The 15,388-nt window shown below is 54.5% G+C and overlaps 1 protein-coding gene across 1 annotated transcript in view; it reads left to right on the top strand.

The window, feature by feature from the left end:
• DNAH10 (dynein axonemal heavy chain 10) overlaps positions 1-15,388 on the top strand; it is a gene marked incomplete at its 5' end in the record, with an annotated part of 109,009 nt that overhangs the window by 51,045 nt on the left and 42,576 nt on the right. The window contains 11 exons of the mRNA XM_025045499.1: positions 736-1,409; positions 1,545-1,728; positions 3,073-3,207; positions 3,794-3,946; positions 5,842-6,030; positions 7,216-7,362; positions 7,873-8,064; positions 9,557-9,675; positions 10,404-10,562; positions 13,208-13,343; positions 14,181-14,303. Of these exons, the coding sequence (XP_024901267.1) occupies positions 736-1,409; positions 1,545-1,728; positions 3,073-3,207; positions 3,794-3,946; positions 5,842-6,030; positions 7,216-7,362; positions 7,873-8,064; positions 9,557-9,675; positions 10,404-10,562; positions 13,208-13,343; positions 14,181-14,303 (2,211 nt within the window). The remainder of the gene's footprint in view (positions 1-735; positions 1,410-1,544; positions 1,729-3,072; positions 3,208-3,793; positions 3,947-5,841; positions 6,031-7,215; positions 7,363-7,872; positions 8,065-9,556; positions 9,676-10,403; positions 10,563-13,207; positions 13,344-14,180; positions 14,304-15,388) is intronic.

The raw sequence follows: 15,388 nt of genomic DNA, 5'->3' as shown, positions 1-15,388 counted from the left end.
AACGTCTACTTAAATGATTAGGACATAGCACAATAGTCGTGTGATCACGAGCCTGCTAACATTAAAAAAATTGGTCTACATCTTTATGGGATTGAGTTATGTAGACACATTGTTCAATGGTGTGCTGGTTAACTGCCTCCCTGAAAAAAAAAAAAAGCTTTGATTTAGAGCATTTGCCTATTTTCAGGGTGTAAATACTCCTATTGTTGCCGATTTCAAAGGTACATAGAATATCGTCACGATAAGTAGTTTGATAACCAGTTTGCAAAATTCTCATCTGACGTTAGCTATTTGACCATTTGACCGTTAGCCCTCGAGAGCCTGATGGGAGGTGGCCCCAGCACCTTATCAGCTGTGTTCATTCATTTACTGTCCCCCGCTCTGGGCTAATCACTGTGCCAGATGATAGGCAAAGCAGAGCTAGACAGGAGCCACGGCCCTCCAGAAGTGGTGATCACCAACCCTTTTAAAGTCTCTTTAATGCTCCCAAATCGTATGAATTTAATATCCGCATTAGTGAGTTCGATTTGCGTCATCACTGCCGCTTTGCCGGGGCATCGCTATGTGTCACAATGCTTGGTTGGGGAAAGACAGGGTAAGGGAAGGCAACCTGATCGAGAAGCGTCCGTGCCACCCCTTTCTTCACCCAAAGAGCCCTCGGCCTTCGCGTGTGAGCACGTTGCTTCTGATGAGGGGGTGAGCACTCGACACGGGCATGTGGGTTGACTCGAGCAGACGTGTTTTGACATCACTGAGATCGGCCCAGGCGAACGTGGCCTGGGAAAGCGCCGAGGGTCCCGGGATCTGCCGCGCACCATCCACGGTCATCTTAGCTTTACCCTGCGCCCCTGCATGTCCTCCGGTCACGTTGCTTCCACCTTGCCCGCTCTCCGACTTCCTAGGCTCGTCGTCTTCTGCAAGGCCAGTGACCCGGAACTCCACACAGTCACGCACCTGTACCTTTCAGTGTGTGCGTGTCGGCCAGCTATCTTCCTGCCTCGCCAGAAGGGTTTTACTACCGTTTGCTTACCCGAAATGCTTACTTTGCCTGCCCTGTTCCGGATCAAAGAAATCGGTTCTTACTGGGACTGTCTTTGGTACGTGAGGAAAAGTCTTGTGAAGGTGTGCTTTTCCTTCAGGGTCGACTGGATGCTCCTGTATCAAGGGATGGTGGTGCTGGCCGCCAGCCAGGTGTGGTGGACCTGGGAGGTGGAAGATGTCTTCCGCCAGGTGCAGAAAGGGGAGAAGCAGGCCATGAAGAACTATGGCAAGAAAATGCACCAGCAGATCGATGAGCTGGTCACCCGGATCACCACGCCCTTGAGCAAAAACGACAGGAAGAAATACAACACCGTTCTCATCATCGACGTGCACGCCAGAGACATAGTGGACTCTTTCATAAGGGGCAGGTGAGGACCTTCCCGGGGCGCGGGTGTCCTTTCTCGTCCTTGGGCCTCCCTCGGCTTCCCCTGCCTCCTTCGCGTCCACCCTCCCCTCCTCCCCACCCCTCTCCCGTGTCTCTCTCTCGCCCCACCTCCCCCCAGCATTCTCGACGCCCAGGAGTTCGAATGGGAAAGTCAGCTGCGGTTTTACTGGGATCGGGACCCGGACGAGCTGAACATCCGCCAGTGCACGGGGACCTTCAGCTACGGCTACGAGTACATGGGCTTGAACGGGAGGCTGGTCATCACAGCCCTCACCGACCGGATTTACCTGACTCTGACGCAGGTGACTGCCACCCGGCCCTCGCGCTCGCCACTTCCCCGCGGGCGTGTTTCTCTCGGTGTGACCGTGGTGGCTGTGATCGTGTCTTGGGTCGGCCACGGTGTCCTCCAAAATTCACGTCCGCCCGAAGCCTCAGATCGCGACCTCAGAACAGGGCCTTTGCAGGTTTCGTTCGTTAAGGGCTGGGATGAGAACGTCTGGATTAGGGCCCTGACTCCAGGGATTAGTGTCCTTGTAAGGAGAGGAGAGGGGGCAGAGATAACAGGGAAGATGACAAGGAGACAGAGGCAGCGATTGGAGTGTTGTGGCCACGAGCCGAGGAGCGCCTAGAGCCGCCGGAAGCAAAGAGCAGCCCGTCTTAGACTCTCGGAGGGAGCGCGGTCCTGCCGACCCCTTGCTTCCAGCCCTCTGGCCTCCAGACCGTGGAGGAGTGCGTGCCTGCCGTTCCAGGCCACCAGCTGTGGTGGTCTGTTACGGCAGCCCCAGGAAACTAAAGCCGATAGGAAGGGGTTTCGCTGTGTAAAAATCCACAAAGCGTTTCACATTGGAGCACAACGTAGTTGCCACCCTTTGAGATTGGTGGCCCCTAAAAACCACCCTCAGGCTCAATAATTTGCTACAAGGACTCACAGAACTCAGTAATGCCACTATGGTCCCGGTTAGGGTTCATTCCAGCGAAAGGATACAGGTTCAAATCAGCAACAGGAAATACGTAGGACACGGCCCGAGAGGGCCCAGGCGTGCGCGTCAGCTCCTCCCAGCAACCTCGGTGCTGCCCGCGGCTCCGCGTGGCAGCACGCACGAAGCATCGCCACCCGGGGAGGCTCACCCCAGTCCTGGTGTCCAGGGTTTTAGCCGGGGACCGGTCATGCACACAGGACTGACTACCTGAATGGCTCCCACCATTGATCGCGTTGTTAGTGTGTCCCGCATGGCCAGGGTCCCCAGGTACATGGGGACGCGTCCTTGGACAGGATGTTCCAAGGGCTTAAAGGTCAGCTCCTAGGATCTGGGGACAAAGGGCCAAACCTTCCTTAGGCGAAGTTGACGCCTGCCCTGTGCAGACGCATCCGCGAGCCTCAGCTCAGGAACTGTCCTCAGGGTGGGCACAGCTTCCGGGGTGCCACTTAGTCCCTGATGCACACTGGTCCCCGTGGGATGGGCAACGGGGGTCAGCAGAGGTTAATGGAGACACGGAAATGTCGGACACGGCACCGTTAGAGAGGGAGAGTGCGAGCTCGTCCCCTGCCGCATACAATGCATGAATCGTCACAGTGCCAGCCTGGGTGTTGGCGCCCGTTTCTTTACACGAATCAGACCACGTGTTTTGCGTCTGGCTTCTGACAGGCACTGTCCATGTATCTGGGCGGGGCCCCTGCCGGCCCAGCCGGCACCGGCAAAACCGAGACCACCAAGGACCTGGCCAAAGCCTTGGGCTTGCTGTGCGTCGTGACCAACTGCGGCGAAGGCATGGATTACAAAGTAAGGCGTCGGCATCGCTCCTGGGGCTGTCCCATCGGGCGGAGAGCCGAGGGCGGGACGTGGCAGGAAGGCACTCCGTCTCCTCCGGCCCCGTGACATGACGTGGGCACAGCCCGGACAATATAGAAGAAAACCTGTCGGGCTCACAGTGTCAGAATCTGCACGCGTCTGCCTTGCTAGCAGCACATAGAGCTTAGCGCCCACCGGAGTAGAGCAGCTGACAGATGTGGTGGTGACTGGCCTGCTGGAGATCAAGGCTCGGTCTACAGGGCGGGGGGCCCTGTTCAGCGTAGGTCCATTGTTGCCACTTGGGAAAGTGGACCCAGTGTGGCTAGATTTTTCAAGGTTTCAAGAAAAGCCGGAAATCTGGTTTTTACATTAAAATCCTTAATGTGTGTAGTCGTGAGAGCGGGAACTGGCCCCCGTGGGGGTCTTGGAAGGCTTGCTAGAAAGCTCCATCAGTGGGGAGGCTGGCTGGCAGCCTCGCTGCCGATCCAACGACTGACTGTCTGCTCTGACTGTCCGTGAGTCGCCTGCAGTTTTACAGGTGGAATCCGCCCTCGCCCTGACCTCTCTTCCGTCCCAGGCCGTCGGTAAGATTTTCTCCGGCCTCGCGCAGTGTGGGGCTTGGGGCTGCTTCGATGAGTTTAACCGGATCGATGCCTCCGTGCTGTCCGTCATCTCGTCGCAGATCCAGACCATCCGAAACGCCCTGATCCATCAGCTAACCACATTCCAGGTGAGGGCCGGCGTGAAGTCCTCTCCGATTGTCTCCCCAGAGTGGACACTCGCCAGATTATCTCTGCATCATCAGACGGGGGACGGGGAGGGCGCTCTTTCCACACCGGGCTTCCCATAGGTGAAGATTTGCCGGACTTTTGTTTTCAAACTGAGATGGCCGGGTATCCCCAAATTATCAGCATCTCTGCTAATTAAGGACTTTAATTATATTATTGCTGGGTATAGCTGGGTAGGCCAGTGTCCTCGAATAAGTGATGTGGAAGGCCCCTTTTAAAGAGAAAAAAAAATTCTTATTGACTCCCAGGTTGGAGAAAAGTGACTTGAAAGATTAACATTCCAGTCAATCGAAATGTCTTCAATAGAAATTATCCCAATGAACAAGAGATTCTGCCTTCGTACCTGGTAAAGTTACGGCATTATAACGAGCAGGTTTTTTAAGGCTGTTTTCAAAATGAAAAGGCAAACGAAAAACCTTTTTTTGAGAATTCACTAATCTCTCCCCGTCCAAGGAAACATTTACAGGCTTGAGTCTGAGAAGTCTGTGTAGAGTTACATCAGATTAAGCTGGGTCAGAATGTAGAGAAAAATGATCCTACCTAATTTATATAGCTCTGACAACAGGGACCAGAGTGGCTGGGCCGTTTTCTCACGATGGGGTCCCCTGTGGTCCCCACACACTCCGCTGCCGCTGTCCTTGCCCCTGTGTGCCCCACACTCTCGTCACCTCTTGCCACCGGCTTCGCAGACACCCCATGCCATGCCCTGTGACCGTCTGCATCTGTGTCTGCCTGGCCTCGTCCTTGCCCCCACCTTACCGAAATGTCCTCTGTACCCTCCAAGGCCCTATGGCGCCCCACGGGGAGGTTCAGGACCGAAGTCGGCCTGGCCTGGTGACGCTTCCACTGTGGGGGCTTCTGTGGCGCTGGCACCACACCTGCCTTCTCCCCAGACCTCAGCACAGCTCATCGTCAAGAGATTGTGCAAACCAAGCAGTGTTGAACGTTTGAGGACCCTGCGAAGGTTCTGCATGGGTTTTCTTTGAACTAGTTCCGAACTCTTTTAGGGTGGAGCTTCCTCCTCCCGTGAGAGGGAAACGGAACCTGTTCTGCACTTAGGTTTCCGGAAGCTGAGCTTCCAAGAGCGGGTCTGTCCGTCGGATCCAGGGGGCGATCGAGGACTGGCGTGGGATGTCGGGGAGCGGGCGGGGGTGGTGTCGGTGCAGGCGTGGGAGACAAGACAGCGGCCTCCGTGTTGGGGGAGCATCAGCCATCTGCTGGGCTGCTCTGTCGTCGTTGAGGCAGCCTGTGCCTCATAAACGCAGAATGTTCTGTCCCGTGTCTATCTGGCGGAGCACGGAAAGAAATAAAATAGTAAAATCTTAGTAAAGAGAAAATTGAGATAGTTGAAACTCAACATAGGCCAAAGAGACTCAAAATAGAGATTCGGGTAGTTCGTTGGTACCTGGAGCACCTAGAGGACAAAGGCTGGCGTCTTGAAGGGTGCTGAGGCGGGGTTCTGTAGGAAGGGGGGACCACACGACGTCCAGGCACCCAGGTCGGATGGCGATGGGTTGGGGAAGGGGCGAAAAGCAGAGGAATGGAAATCCGTGTGCTGCCTCGCTGAGTCTCCACGGCCTTGCAGAGAAAGAATCTGAGGCCCAGAGAGGTTGAGCGACCCACTGGAGGTCACACAGCACCTCGAATCAGCCCCAGGCTGCGCTGTTCCCCAACAGCAGCTACTTCTCAAGTGGAGAGACTCTAGGTTCAGATTGGAGTTTAGGGGTTGGTTGAGGCTTGCCCCCCAACACCACTCGGGACGTGAGCACGACTCACGGCTCATGGCTCACCCCGGCCCCTCCCCTGTGGTGTCTGACCCTTTCCTGTCGTCCTTCAGTTTGAAGGGCAGGAGATCTCGCTGGACCCGCGCATGGGCATCTTCATCACCATGAACCCCGGCTACGCGGGCCGCACGGAGCTGCCCGAGTCGGTGAAGGCGCTCTTCAGGCCGGTGGTGGTGATCGTGCCTGACCTGCAGCAGATCTGCGAGATCATGCTCTTCTCCGAGGGCTTCCTCTGGGCCAAGGTGAGGCCTCGCCGCCCCACACAGACCCCCGAGCCCGCCCCGGACCCCTTTGGGGCCGAGCATCGGGGCATGTCCATTCTCTGTGGCTTTTAAAAGTTTTCTGCTTTCTCTTTTTAAAGTTATAATTTTATTCTGGAATAATTTGACTCACAAGAAGTGGCAACCCGAGTATGGGGTCTCCACGTACCCCTCGCCTGCCTTCCCCCGAAGGCTACATCTCACACACCCGCCCGCAGCACGCTGTCAAATCCTGGACTCCGACGCAGGCGCGTGCTCTTAACTCAGACACAGGCTTGGTTCGGGCTCCCGGGTTTGGCGTTCTTGCCCCGACCCCAGCTCCCGTCTCTGGTGTGTGCGTACGTCTGTGACATTTCATCACAGGTGTAGAGTAGCCAGCACCGCAGTCAGTACACAGTGTCCCTGAGTGACCCCCTAACAGTCACACCCTCCCCGCAGCCCTAACTCCTGGCCATCACCAGTCATTCTCTGTCGCTTTGAGAATGTTTGGGAAAGGTACAAAATAGCAAATAATCCTCTGAACATTAGGTTGCTTTTCTGCATTTTTTTTTTAAAGGCGCCTACTGCCTGTTATGTCATCTGGATTTTGAGCTAAAGTCTCCGGTTCTTAGTTTTTGAGAATGTTTGGGAAAGGTACAAAATAGCAAATAACCCTCTGAACATTAGGTTGCTTTTCCGCATTTTATTTTAAAGGCGCCTACTGTCTGTTATGTCACCTGGATTTTGAGCTAAAGTCTCCGGTTCTTAGTTTCCATGAGCAAAACTCCCACGTCACCCTGAGGGACCAGCAGCCTTTGAGTTCTTGATGTGGGCCGGGTGGCCAAGTAGTTCTCAAAAAACGGTTATGAGAGAAGTTTTCATAATGCATTTTGGTCAAAATAAGCAGGAAGCATATTTTTGGAGTGCAGTCACCATGATTTAAAAAGTCGGACGGGTTCTCGTCTTTAACTTAAGGCGGTTACATGTTTCCTCAGCTTTCAAGGACAGTCGTCCAATTTTGGTACGGCTGGTGTTCTTTTAACGTAGCTCCTGATTTGTCACAGTTCAAGGCCCAGGACCCGTCCTGGCGCCTCTGTTGGGAGCGAGATCTATTGGTTTATAGAGCAACTTCGTCCGAACCCCTCGAGTCATTTTTGTGTGTGTGTTTATTATCTTTTATCTCAAAAGATCCTGGCCAAAAAGATGACCGTTCTGTATAAGCTGGCTCGGGAGCAGCTGTCCAAGCAGCACCATTACGATTTTGGGCTCCGGGCCCTGAAGTCGGTGCTGGTGATGGCCGGCGAGCTGAAGAGAGGTTCTGCGGAGCTTCAGGAGGTAGGGTCTGGCACATGCTGGCGGTCAGCCCACACCGGGGTGGGGACACCAGGGCCAGCGCTCGACCCCACGGAAGGGGCAGCCCCCGGCCAGCGTTGCGTCTGGCCGTCTGGCCTTAATTTGGCCCGTTACCCATGACCTTGTTTCCTTCTACTTCGACTTCTGCCCGCAAGGTCAAGGTCAGCATCTTCACAGCGCCACGGCTCGTGAGGCTTTCCTGGCAACAGCCGCTGTGCGGGGGCGCGGGTGGAGGGCTGGGGGCGTAAGCCCGACTCCCCCCAGGCGTGGACACGCGACATCTCCGTTTTCCCCTCCTCGCAATGAGAGCGAGAGGAGAGGCCGCGTTTCTTCTCCGCGGGTCGGACCTCGAGGCCGAGCTCCGTCAGTGCCACTCGGGCGTCCGTCCCCACGGAGACCGAGCTCGCGGCCTTCGATGTTTCGTGCTCCCCACGAGGGCCCCCGGGTCCTTCGGAAACGCCCGCGCGAGCCCGCCTGTTCCCTCCCGTCCAGGACGTGGTGCTGATGCGGGCCCTGCGGGACATGAACCTGCCCAAGTTCGTGTTCGAGGACGTCCCTCTCTTCCTCGGCTTGATCTCCGACCTCTTTCCCGGGCTGGACTGCCCGCGGGTGCGCTACCCCAACTTCAACGACGCCGTGGAGCAGGTGCTGGAGGAGGCGGGCTTCGTCGTCTTACCTGTCCAGGTGAAGCGGCGCCCGGAACGACAGCTCCCCGTCCCCGCGCCTTCTGCGCCCTTTCCGTCAATATGTTTGTTTTTCTTCCACTTCTTTTTTAAACACCTTGTGGTAACGTCCACGTCACGTAAAACCGGCCGCCTTCACTGCGTCGAAGTGCGCGGTTCGATGGCACTAAGCACGTTTCCCCCGCGGTGCAGACGTCACCGCCTCCGCCTCCGGAACTTCTTCCTCTCCCTAAACCGAAACTCTCCACCCGTCAGCCAGTCCCTGCCCGCTCCTCCTGCCCCGGCCCCTGGCAACCATCGCTCTGCTTTCCGGCCGTGCCTGCGATTCCTCTGGGCGCCTCATGCGAGTCCAGTCATTTGGCCTCTGCCCTTTGGCGACCAGCTTACTTCACTCAGCATGACGTCGTCTAGGTTCATCTGCGGTGTAGCACGTGTCAGAATCTCCTCCCTTTTCAGGGCTGAATCATATTCCATCATAGGGATGGATCATCTTCCCATTTTTTTTTTTTTTTTTTGCCAAAATGTCATCAGATAACTTCCCCCCCCCACCCCCGTCACACTTACAAAAAGTTAAATTCGATATTGCTGGTAGGAGTTTGATCATCTGAATCCTGTGAGTTGTATATGTTGTCGTCAAGAAGACAAAAATCATTGCCAGACATCATATGCTGCTGAGAACGTCAATGCCCAAAGCCGTAGGCCCAGGGCGGCTGCCTCTGGTTGGGCCACCGCAGGGCATCAGGCCACCGCGGAGCACCGGCCACAGCTGAGATAGCTCTCCGCACCGTTCCTGGCCCTGACGTTAAGATGGTTCCTTAAAAAGATGTGTTTCCTGCTGGGAATGTAAAATGGCACAGCTGCTCTGCAGAACAGGCTGGCAGTTCCTCAGAAAGTTAAACAGAGTGACCACACCACCCAGCCCGTCCACGCCCACGTGTCCGTCTACCCAAGAGAGCCGAGAACACACGTCCACACAAAAACCCGTACACGACTGTTTGTAGCGTCATTGTTCACAAGAGCCGAAAAGAACCAGAGCAGGTGTCCACCACTGGCTGGGCAGACAAGCAGAGCGTGGTCCGTCCGCACGATGGAACGTGATTCAGCCATAGAGGCATGACACATGGCGCCCGCTGCAGCGCGGATGAGCCTTGGGAACACGATGCTGGGGGAGACAGGCCAGACAGAGAAGGCCACATCCTGTGTCCTTCCATTTATATGTTGAGAACAGGCAAATCACAGAGGCAGGAGGTAGATGAGTGGGTGCGGGGGCTGGAGGGGGCGATGACTTATTAATACAGGGTTTTTTAGGGGGGAACTTTTTCAGGGTGATGAAAAAGTTCCAAAATGGGACGTGGCGATGGCGTCACAACCTTTTGGACATACTAAAAATCATTTAATCGCGCACTTATAATGAGTGGATCGTACGTGAATTACAGCGCGGCGAAGGCATTTAACAAACGTGTTTTAACCCGGCTGTGAATTTTGCCCCACAGGTGGATAAAGTGGTTCAGATGTTCGAGACCATGTTGACCCGCCACACGACAATGGTGGTGGGGCCCACGGGAGGGGGCAAGTCCGTGGTCATCAACACGCTGTGCCAGGCCCAGACCAGGTGAGCGTGCCGGCCGTGGGGCGGGCCTGGGTGCCGGGTGGTTTCAGGGCTCACTGGGCGATGCTGCTCCCGAGCCCCACTTTGCCCTCTGACGCCCTGGGAGGTCGGATTTGTCTTGAACACCGTTTCGGCCTCCCTACCTGTGGGCCACCGATATTTTTGCTCATTTTCTTCACTGTGGACTATCGTTTGTCTGAACTTTAGTCAACGCCAAAGCGTTGTCGGAAGGTATGGGCGTTTCAGTGGGAAACACCTTGTCTACGTGGTTCGTAAAGTCAGCAACACAGAGCAGGTGTCACCGTGTAACACGAGGTCTTCCACGAGCGTTAGGCGTTCAGAGGCGCGTTACCTTCTCCTGATGTCCTTACCTCCTGGGCGCTAGTCAGGAAACAGCTACGTCCATGTGTCGTATGCAGGAATATGTAACGCTCGTAAATATGAACTGTACTGAAAGTCAGCTTCTAGGGTCCCTCAAAAGGCAACGCCGTGCTTTCGGTTCAGCCCTCGCTCGTGCTGGGGTCATGGTTTTGGTGACAGGCGGCTCCACTGAGCTTGGTGTGAGCCACTAGCAGTGAGTGGGAAGCCCAGGGGAGAGTGTGTGTGTGCGGGTTGCGTTTTAAATTTGGGATCGGACCCAAAACATCTGATCCCCCCGCGGGCGGCCTGGATTGTTTTCCTAACGCATTTCATCCACCTGGAGCTCAGCTGACGTCTCTCTTTTGATGCAGGCTTGGGCTCACGACAAAGCTGTACACCCTGAACCCTAAAGCCATGAGCGTCATCGAGCTCTACGGCATCCTGGACCCCACCACCCGAGACTGGACAGATGGGGTGCTGTCTAACATCTTCAGGGAGATCAACCGGCCCACGGATAAGAAGGAGAGGAAGTGAGTGTCTTTGCGGGTAGCGTGGATTGGCTGAGCATGATGAAGAAACGGGACGTAGAGTGTTGCGGCTTCAGGCTCGGGTGCCAACAGGTTTAGAGGCAGAGGCCGCGGGCTCTGCTCGTGAAGTGCCAGGTGTCACTTCAGGTCTCTTTATGTGTCGTCTCAGTCAATCTCCTCAACCGCGATCGTCCCCAGCTCACCGGGGTGGGGGTGGGGGGACGCTGAGGCCTAGGGAAGGGAGGACACTCGCCCCAAGTCTGGAGGTGGAAACTCAGGCTGCCTGAGCCCCAGCCGTCTCTCAGCTGCCGCGCCAGGCTGTCTACATGGCAAGGCAGTGGAGCGGAGGCAGCAGCGCGTCGTGGAAAGTGCTGGAACACCCTTCCTCACCTACAGACGTGGGCGATGATACCCGCCCTGCTCACGCCACCCCGTGCTGTGGCGGCCAGGGTCACCGAGGTCGAGAGCAGGAGCGCTCTGTGGGCTCGTCAGGGAAAGACCTTTCCCAGTGCCAGTCGCCCCTGTGACACCTCTCTGGTGAACTCGAGGACCATCCTGGCTTTATGGTCTAGCCCAGCCCCATTCACAAAATGACCTGAGACAACACAAACCTGAAGTCTCGGCGAGTGGAACAACCTCTTCTTAGCAATCGTCCTGATTCTGGATCGACCCAGGATTTCACACCGGGCCCCGCTGTCCTGCCCCTTCGGTGTCCTCTAGTTTCAAGCAGTTCCTCGGATTTTCTTTAAGTCTCGTGGCCTCCATGTTCTGGAGGATTCCGGGCCAGCGGCCGTGCGGAACGCCCTCGGCGCGCGGGTCTGCCTGGCGCTTCCTCGCAGTCAGTGGGGTGCGGGCTGCGCACCTCTGTAGGGACCTCACAGAAGTGACCTGGTCTCCTTCTCGGCGCCCCCTCAGAAGCACGCAAGGCTGGTTTCTCCTGGTATTAGTGGTTTTAACTTTGATCTTGAGGTTAAAGCGATGTCTGCCGTTTTCTCCTGCAATGGATTTGCAGCCTGTGGGGAGACAGCCCGAGACTATGTCCAAGCGCGTTCCTCGCCGACACCTTTGACCGGTGGTTGGCACTCACCGATGGCAGCCGGAATCTAGTCTGCCTACGGTGACTGTAAAATGGAGACTCTCTATTGAGACAACCGGGGCTAAATTTGAATACAGGCTATAGATTAGATGATAGTATTCTATCGATGCTAAGTTTGCTGAATTTGATCGTCGTACCGCGGTTACGTAGGAGACGGTGCTGGTTTTTAGGGAATACGCTCGTACGATTCAGAGAGCAGGAACAGGAGCACAAACGTGGCAAAAAAATTAACAGTTGGAGACTCTGGTTGGAGACTCTGGTTGAAAGACATATGAGAGCTCTTTGTCCTGTTCTGTGCTCATAACTATGCAAGTTTGAAATTATTTAAAAAAAAAAAACCAAAAAACTTAAAAAAGTACCAAAATAAAATAAAGGTGAATGCTGCAGAAAACTCAGCTATTCCTATCAGCGAATTCAAGGGAAGCAAAGTCAAAGCACCGTTTCAAGGCAATGAGCGACAGAGTCTGTGGCTTGGAGATGGCCTTGCTGCCCTGTGACCCGTTATAGCCATGCAATCGAAGCGTCCTGCGGCTTGAGGGTCAGAGGACTTGGAGCCGAAGCAGTTCTGCTGCCAGGACAGGTGGTGTGTGGATCAGGGCCGGTAAACGCAGACGCTCGCGGGGGCCCAGCACGTGGTGTCAGTCAGGGGGCTGGTGCTGGCGCACTGGTTCCCACAAACTGGGGGCTTAAAACGCCAGAAATTTATTCTCCCACAGTGCTGGAGGCCATAAGGCCAAAGAAAATACGGGGCCGTCCTCCCTCTGGAGGGCGAGGGGACGTCCTTTCTTGCTCCTTCCAGCTTCCGGTGCTCCGGGCGTTCCTTGGCTTGTGGCCGCATCCCTCCACTCTGCTGCCCTCTTTCACGTGGCCGTCCCCTCCGTGAGGACACCTGTCCCTGGATTAGGTTCCCCCTGCATAACCCGGGACGATCTCATCTCAAGATCCTTAACTTAATTACATCTGCAAAGAAGTCCTTCTGCCCCACCCCCCCCAATAAGGTCACATTCACAGGTCTGGAAGGACGTATCTTTTTTTTGGGGGGGGGGGCGTCATTGAACCCAGTATATACACATGGGTATTTGAAATGCTTCCTTTTTCTCTTAACTTTACCTTAAGGAAACTAGGCATCTAAACCAGCGATAAATAGCAATCGATGCTCAGTCTGGGATTTAAGAAAAGAATGAGGTGGACTGTGACACGGTCTGTCCCCGAGGGCAGCTACCATCTGCATCGACGGGTCATTTCCGTGCAGGAACGCTGGTCTGTGTTGTCAGAGATTCTCGTTTGCCAGAGAAGCGGAAAATCCAGATTTTTTTGTGTGGTCTTTCCTGATTCATAAATGGTGGGGCCCAGCCCAAACAGTTTGAATGTGTTTTTTTCCTTTTAGGCCATGGGTCAAGCCTGTGGACCAAGTTGGGTGCCCTGTCTCAGGACCTGGCTAGAGAACCCTGGGAAATACGTGAAGGGTGGTGGCGGTGGGCGGAGGGTCACACCAAGTTCCGCCACCGGACGCCCTCGGGGGCCCGCGGCTCACTTCCTCCCACCCCGGCAGGTATATTTTGTTCGACGGGGACGTGGACGCCTTGTGGGTGGAAAACATGAACTCGGTGATGGACGACAACAAGCTGCTGACGCTGGCCAACGGCGAGCGCATCCGGCTCCAAGCGCACTGTGCTCTGCTCTTTGAGGCAAGTGGTGACGAGACGTAATTTGGGACAGCAGTCTTTCTCTGAGTTAGAAAACGTTAAGTGTTTATTAACGTGGGAGGGAACACAGACGACTCCAGAAAACGCAGGCAGCGCGGCAGGGTTCACGGGGAGCGCGGTCCTCACTCCCCGCTGGCTCCGCTCGCCCCTCTTTAGCTCGCCCCGCAGGTGACTTGGAGGCCACCCTAGTACCCACAGGTAACACACGTGCCATGCTCTTTCCTCCATGACCGAGTTCACGCGTTATCTATGGACCGACTGCTATAAAGGTGACAGCCCATGTCTCACGCCAGCAGCCCACCTCCCCTGCACAGAACACTGTCCTGCTAAGTCAGCGACGCCTGCAGACAGTATTTACATCATGACAGATACAGAGAGATAAGCATGTTAATATTGCTGGTTTAGACACATATTTCTTAAGTTTTATAGTACCCGATTTCAACTATGTTGAAAAAAAAAAGAAGAAAGAGAAAAGACTGAGAGGAAAATACTCCAAACGGTGTTTGTTTCTTGGGGGTGGGGTTTTTAGAAAGCTTATTTTCCTCCTTATGCTATTGTACGTTTGTCAGATGTTCTACGGCGTATTCATTTTCACTTTAATTTTAGAGTAGTAGAAAGCTTAAAAAGGTGCTACAGTGGAGATGTTTAACCTTCCCGTGAGAAACCTCCGTGTTTGATTAGAGGCCTCGTGAAAGTTGCGTCAAGCTGGGTGCGACTTGGGTTTTATGTAGTTGCAGAAACCGTACAAGCGAAGGCTTTTAAACTTGCAGTCCAGTTGTTTGTAGCTGTAGACGCGACTGATTTTCTTCATTTCTCCAGGTCGGAGATTTACAGTACGCCTCTCCTGCAACTGTGTCTCGATGCGGAATGGTTTATGTGGATCCCAAAAACTTGAAATATCAACCATTCTGGAAGAAATGGGTTAATCAAATACCAAACAAGGTGAGAGTTATTTCTAAAATGAACGTAAAGTTATCAGTACTGGTGGTTCGTTGAAGAAACATAACCCAGATGCATGTCTGTAGTGGAAGGCCATGACCTTCACCCGCCCATGGTCTTGAGCACTTAGTGTTATCAATAAATTGGGTGGAAACATGGAAGGTACACTTACTAGATTTCCAGATAATCACAGCCAGTGGGGTAGGTAATGATTTCAATAGTCTAGACCAGGGGTTGACGAGTTTTTCTTATAAAGGGGCAGAGTAAATATTTTAGACTTGGTGGGCCATTCGATTTCTTCTGCAACTACTTGACTCTGCCACTGTGGCACGGAAGCAGCCATAGTACATGAATGGGCATAGCTAGGTACCAATAAAACTTTATTTATAAACACAGGTGGCCGGCCAGATTTGGCTTACGGGTGGTAGTGGGCAACCCCTGGTCCCACCAACCCCCGCTATGGAGAGACTTGTCTCTGGGGGGTGCCCAGCTCCTCCTCTTTGGCTCAGTGGGATGAAATCAGTGTGCGAAGCACCTAGCTTGTTACGTATTGAGGTACCATGATTTCAGATGACCTCAAATCATGTGATGTGTCACGTGGTCACTCAGAAATGTGTATTTTCTTAGCAACGGGCTTCATTGAAAGGTACAGAGGTAATAGACGTGATAGTTATGTGCAGGGTGCAGCTTGGCCTAACTCAGGATGCCATGACCACGTTCTCAAAGGGCGTATCTCTAGAAGGGCCACTAGGCTGGTGGTGAGCTGGAAGTCAGGATATAATAAACCCAGAGGAGGCTGGGGGAACACGGCGAGACAACCTGAGGCAGTGTCACGTGGGGAGGGAGCCGTGTAAGGACCCACGCGGTCCTCGGCGGCTGTCAGAGGCCTCCTCCACTCTGCACTCTGCCGGAGGACTGAGGCCGTGTCACTTGAGCTGTAAGATAATCAGCCCCTTTTCCGTCAAGTGAGACCTTTTGGCCCACCTCCCTCCCGAAAGTGTGACGAAGCAGCTTCTCTGCAGACACGAGGCTTTGCTGTCGGGAGGTTACCCATCTGCCAGGCCAGATGCATCGTCTGCCAGAAGATG

The sequence above is a fragment of the Pteropus alecto genome, unplaced genomic scaffold (assembly GCF_000325575.1).
Source record: "Pteropus alecto unplaced genomic scaffold, ASM32557v1 scaffold213, whole genome shotgun sequence".
Lineage (NCBI taxonomy): Eukaryota > Metazoa > Chordata > Mammalia > Chiroptera > Pteropodidae > Pteropus > Pteropus alecto.
This window is presented reverse-complemented; position numbering and strand designations above follow the sequence as displayed.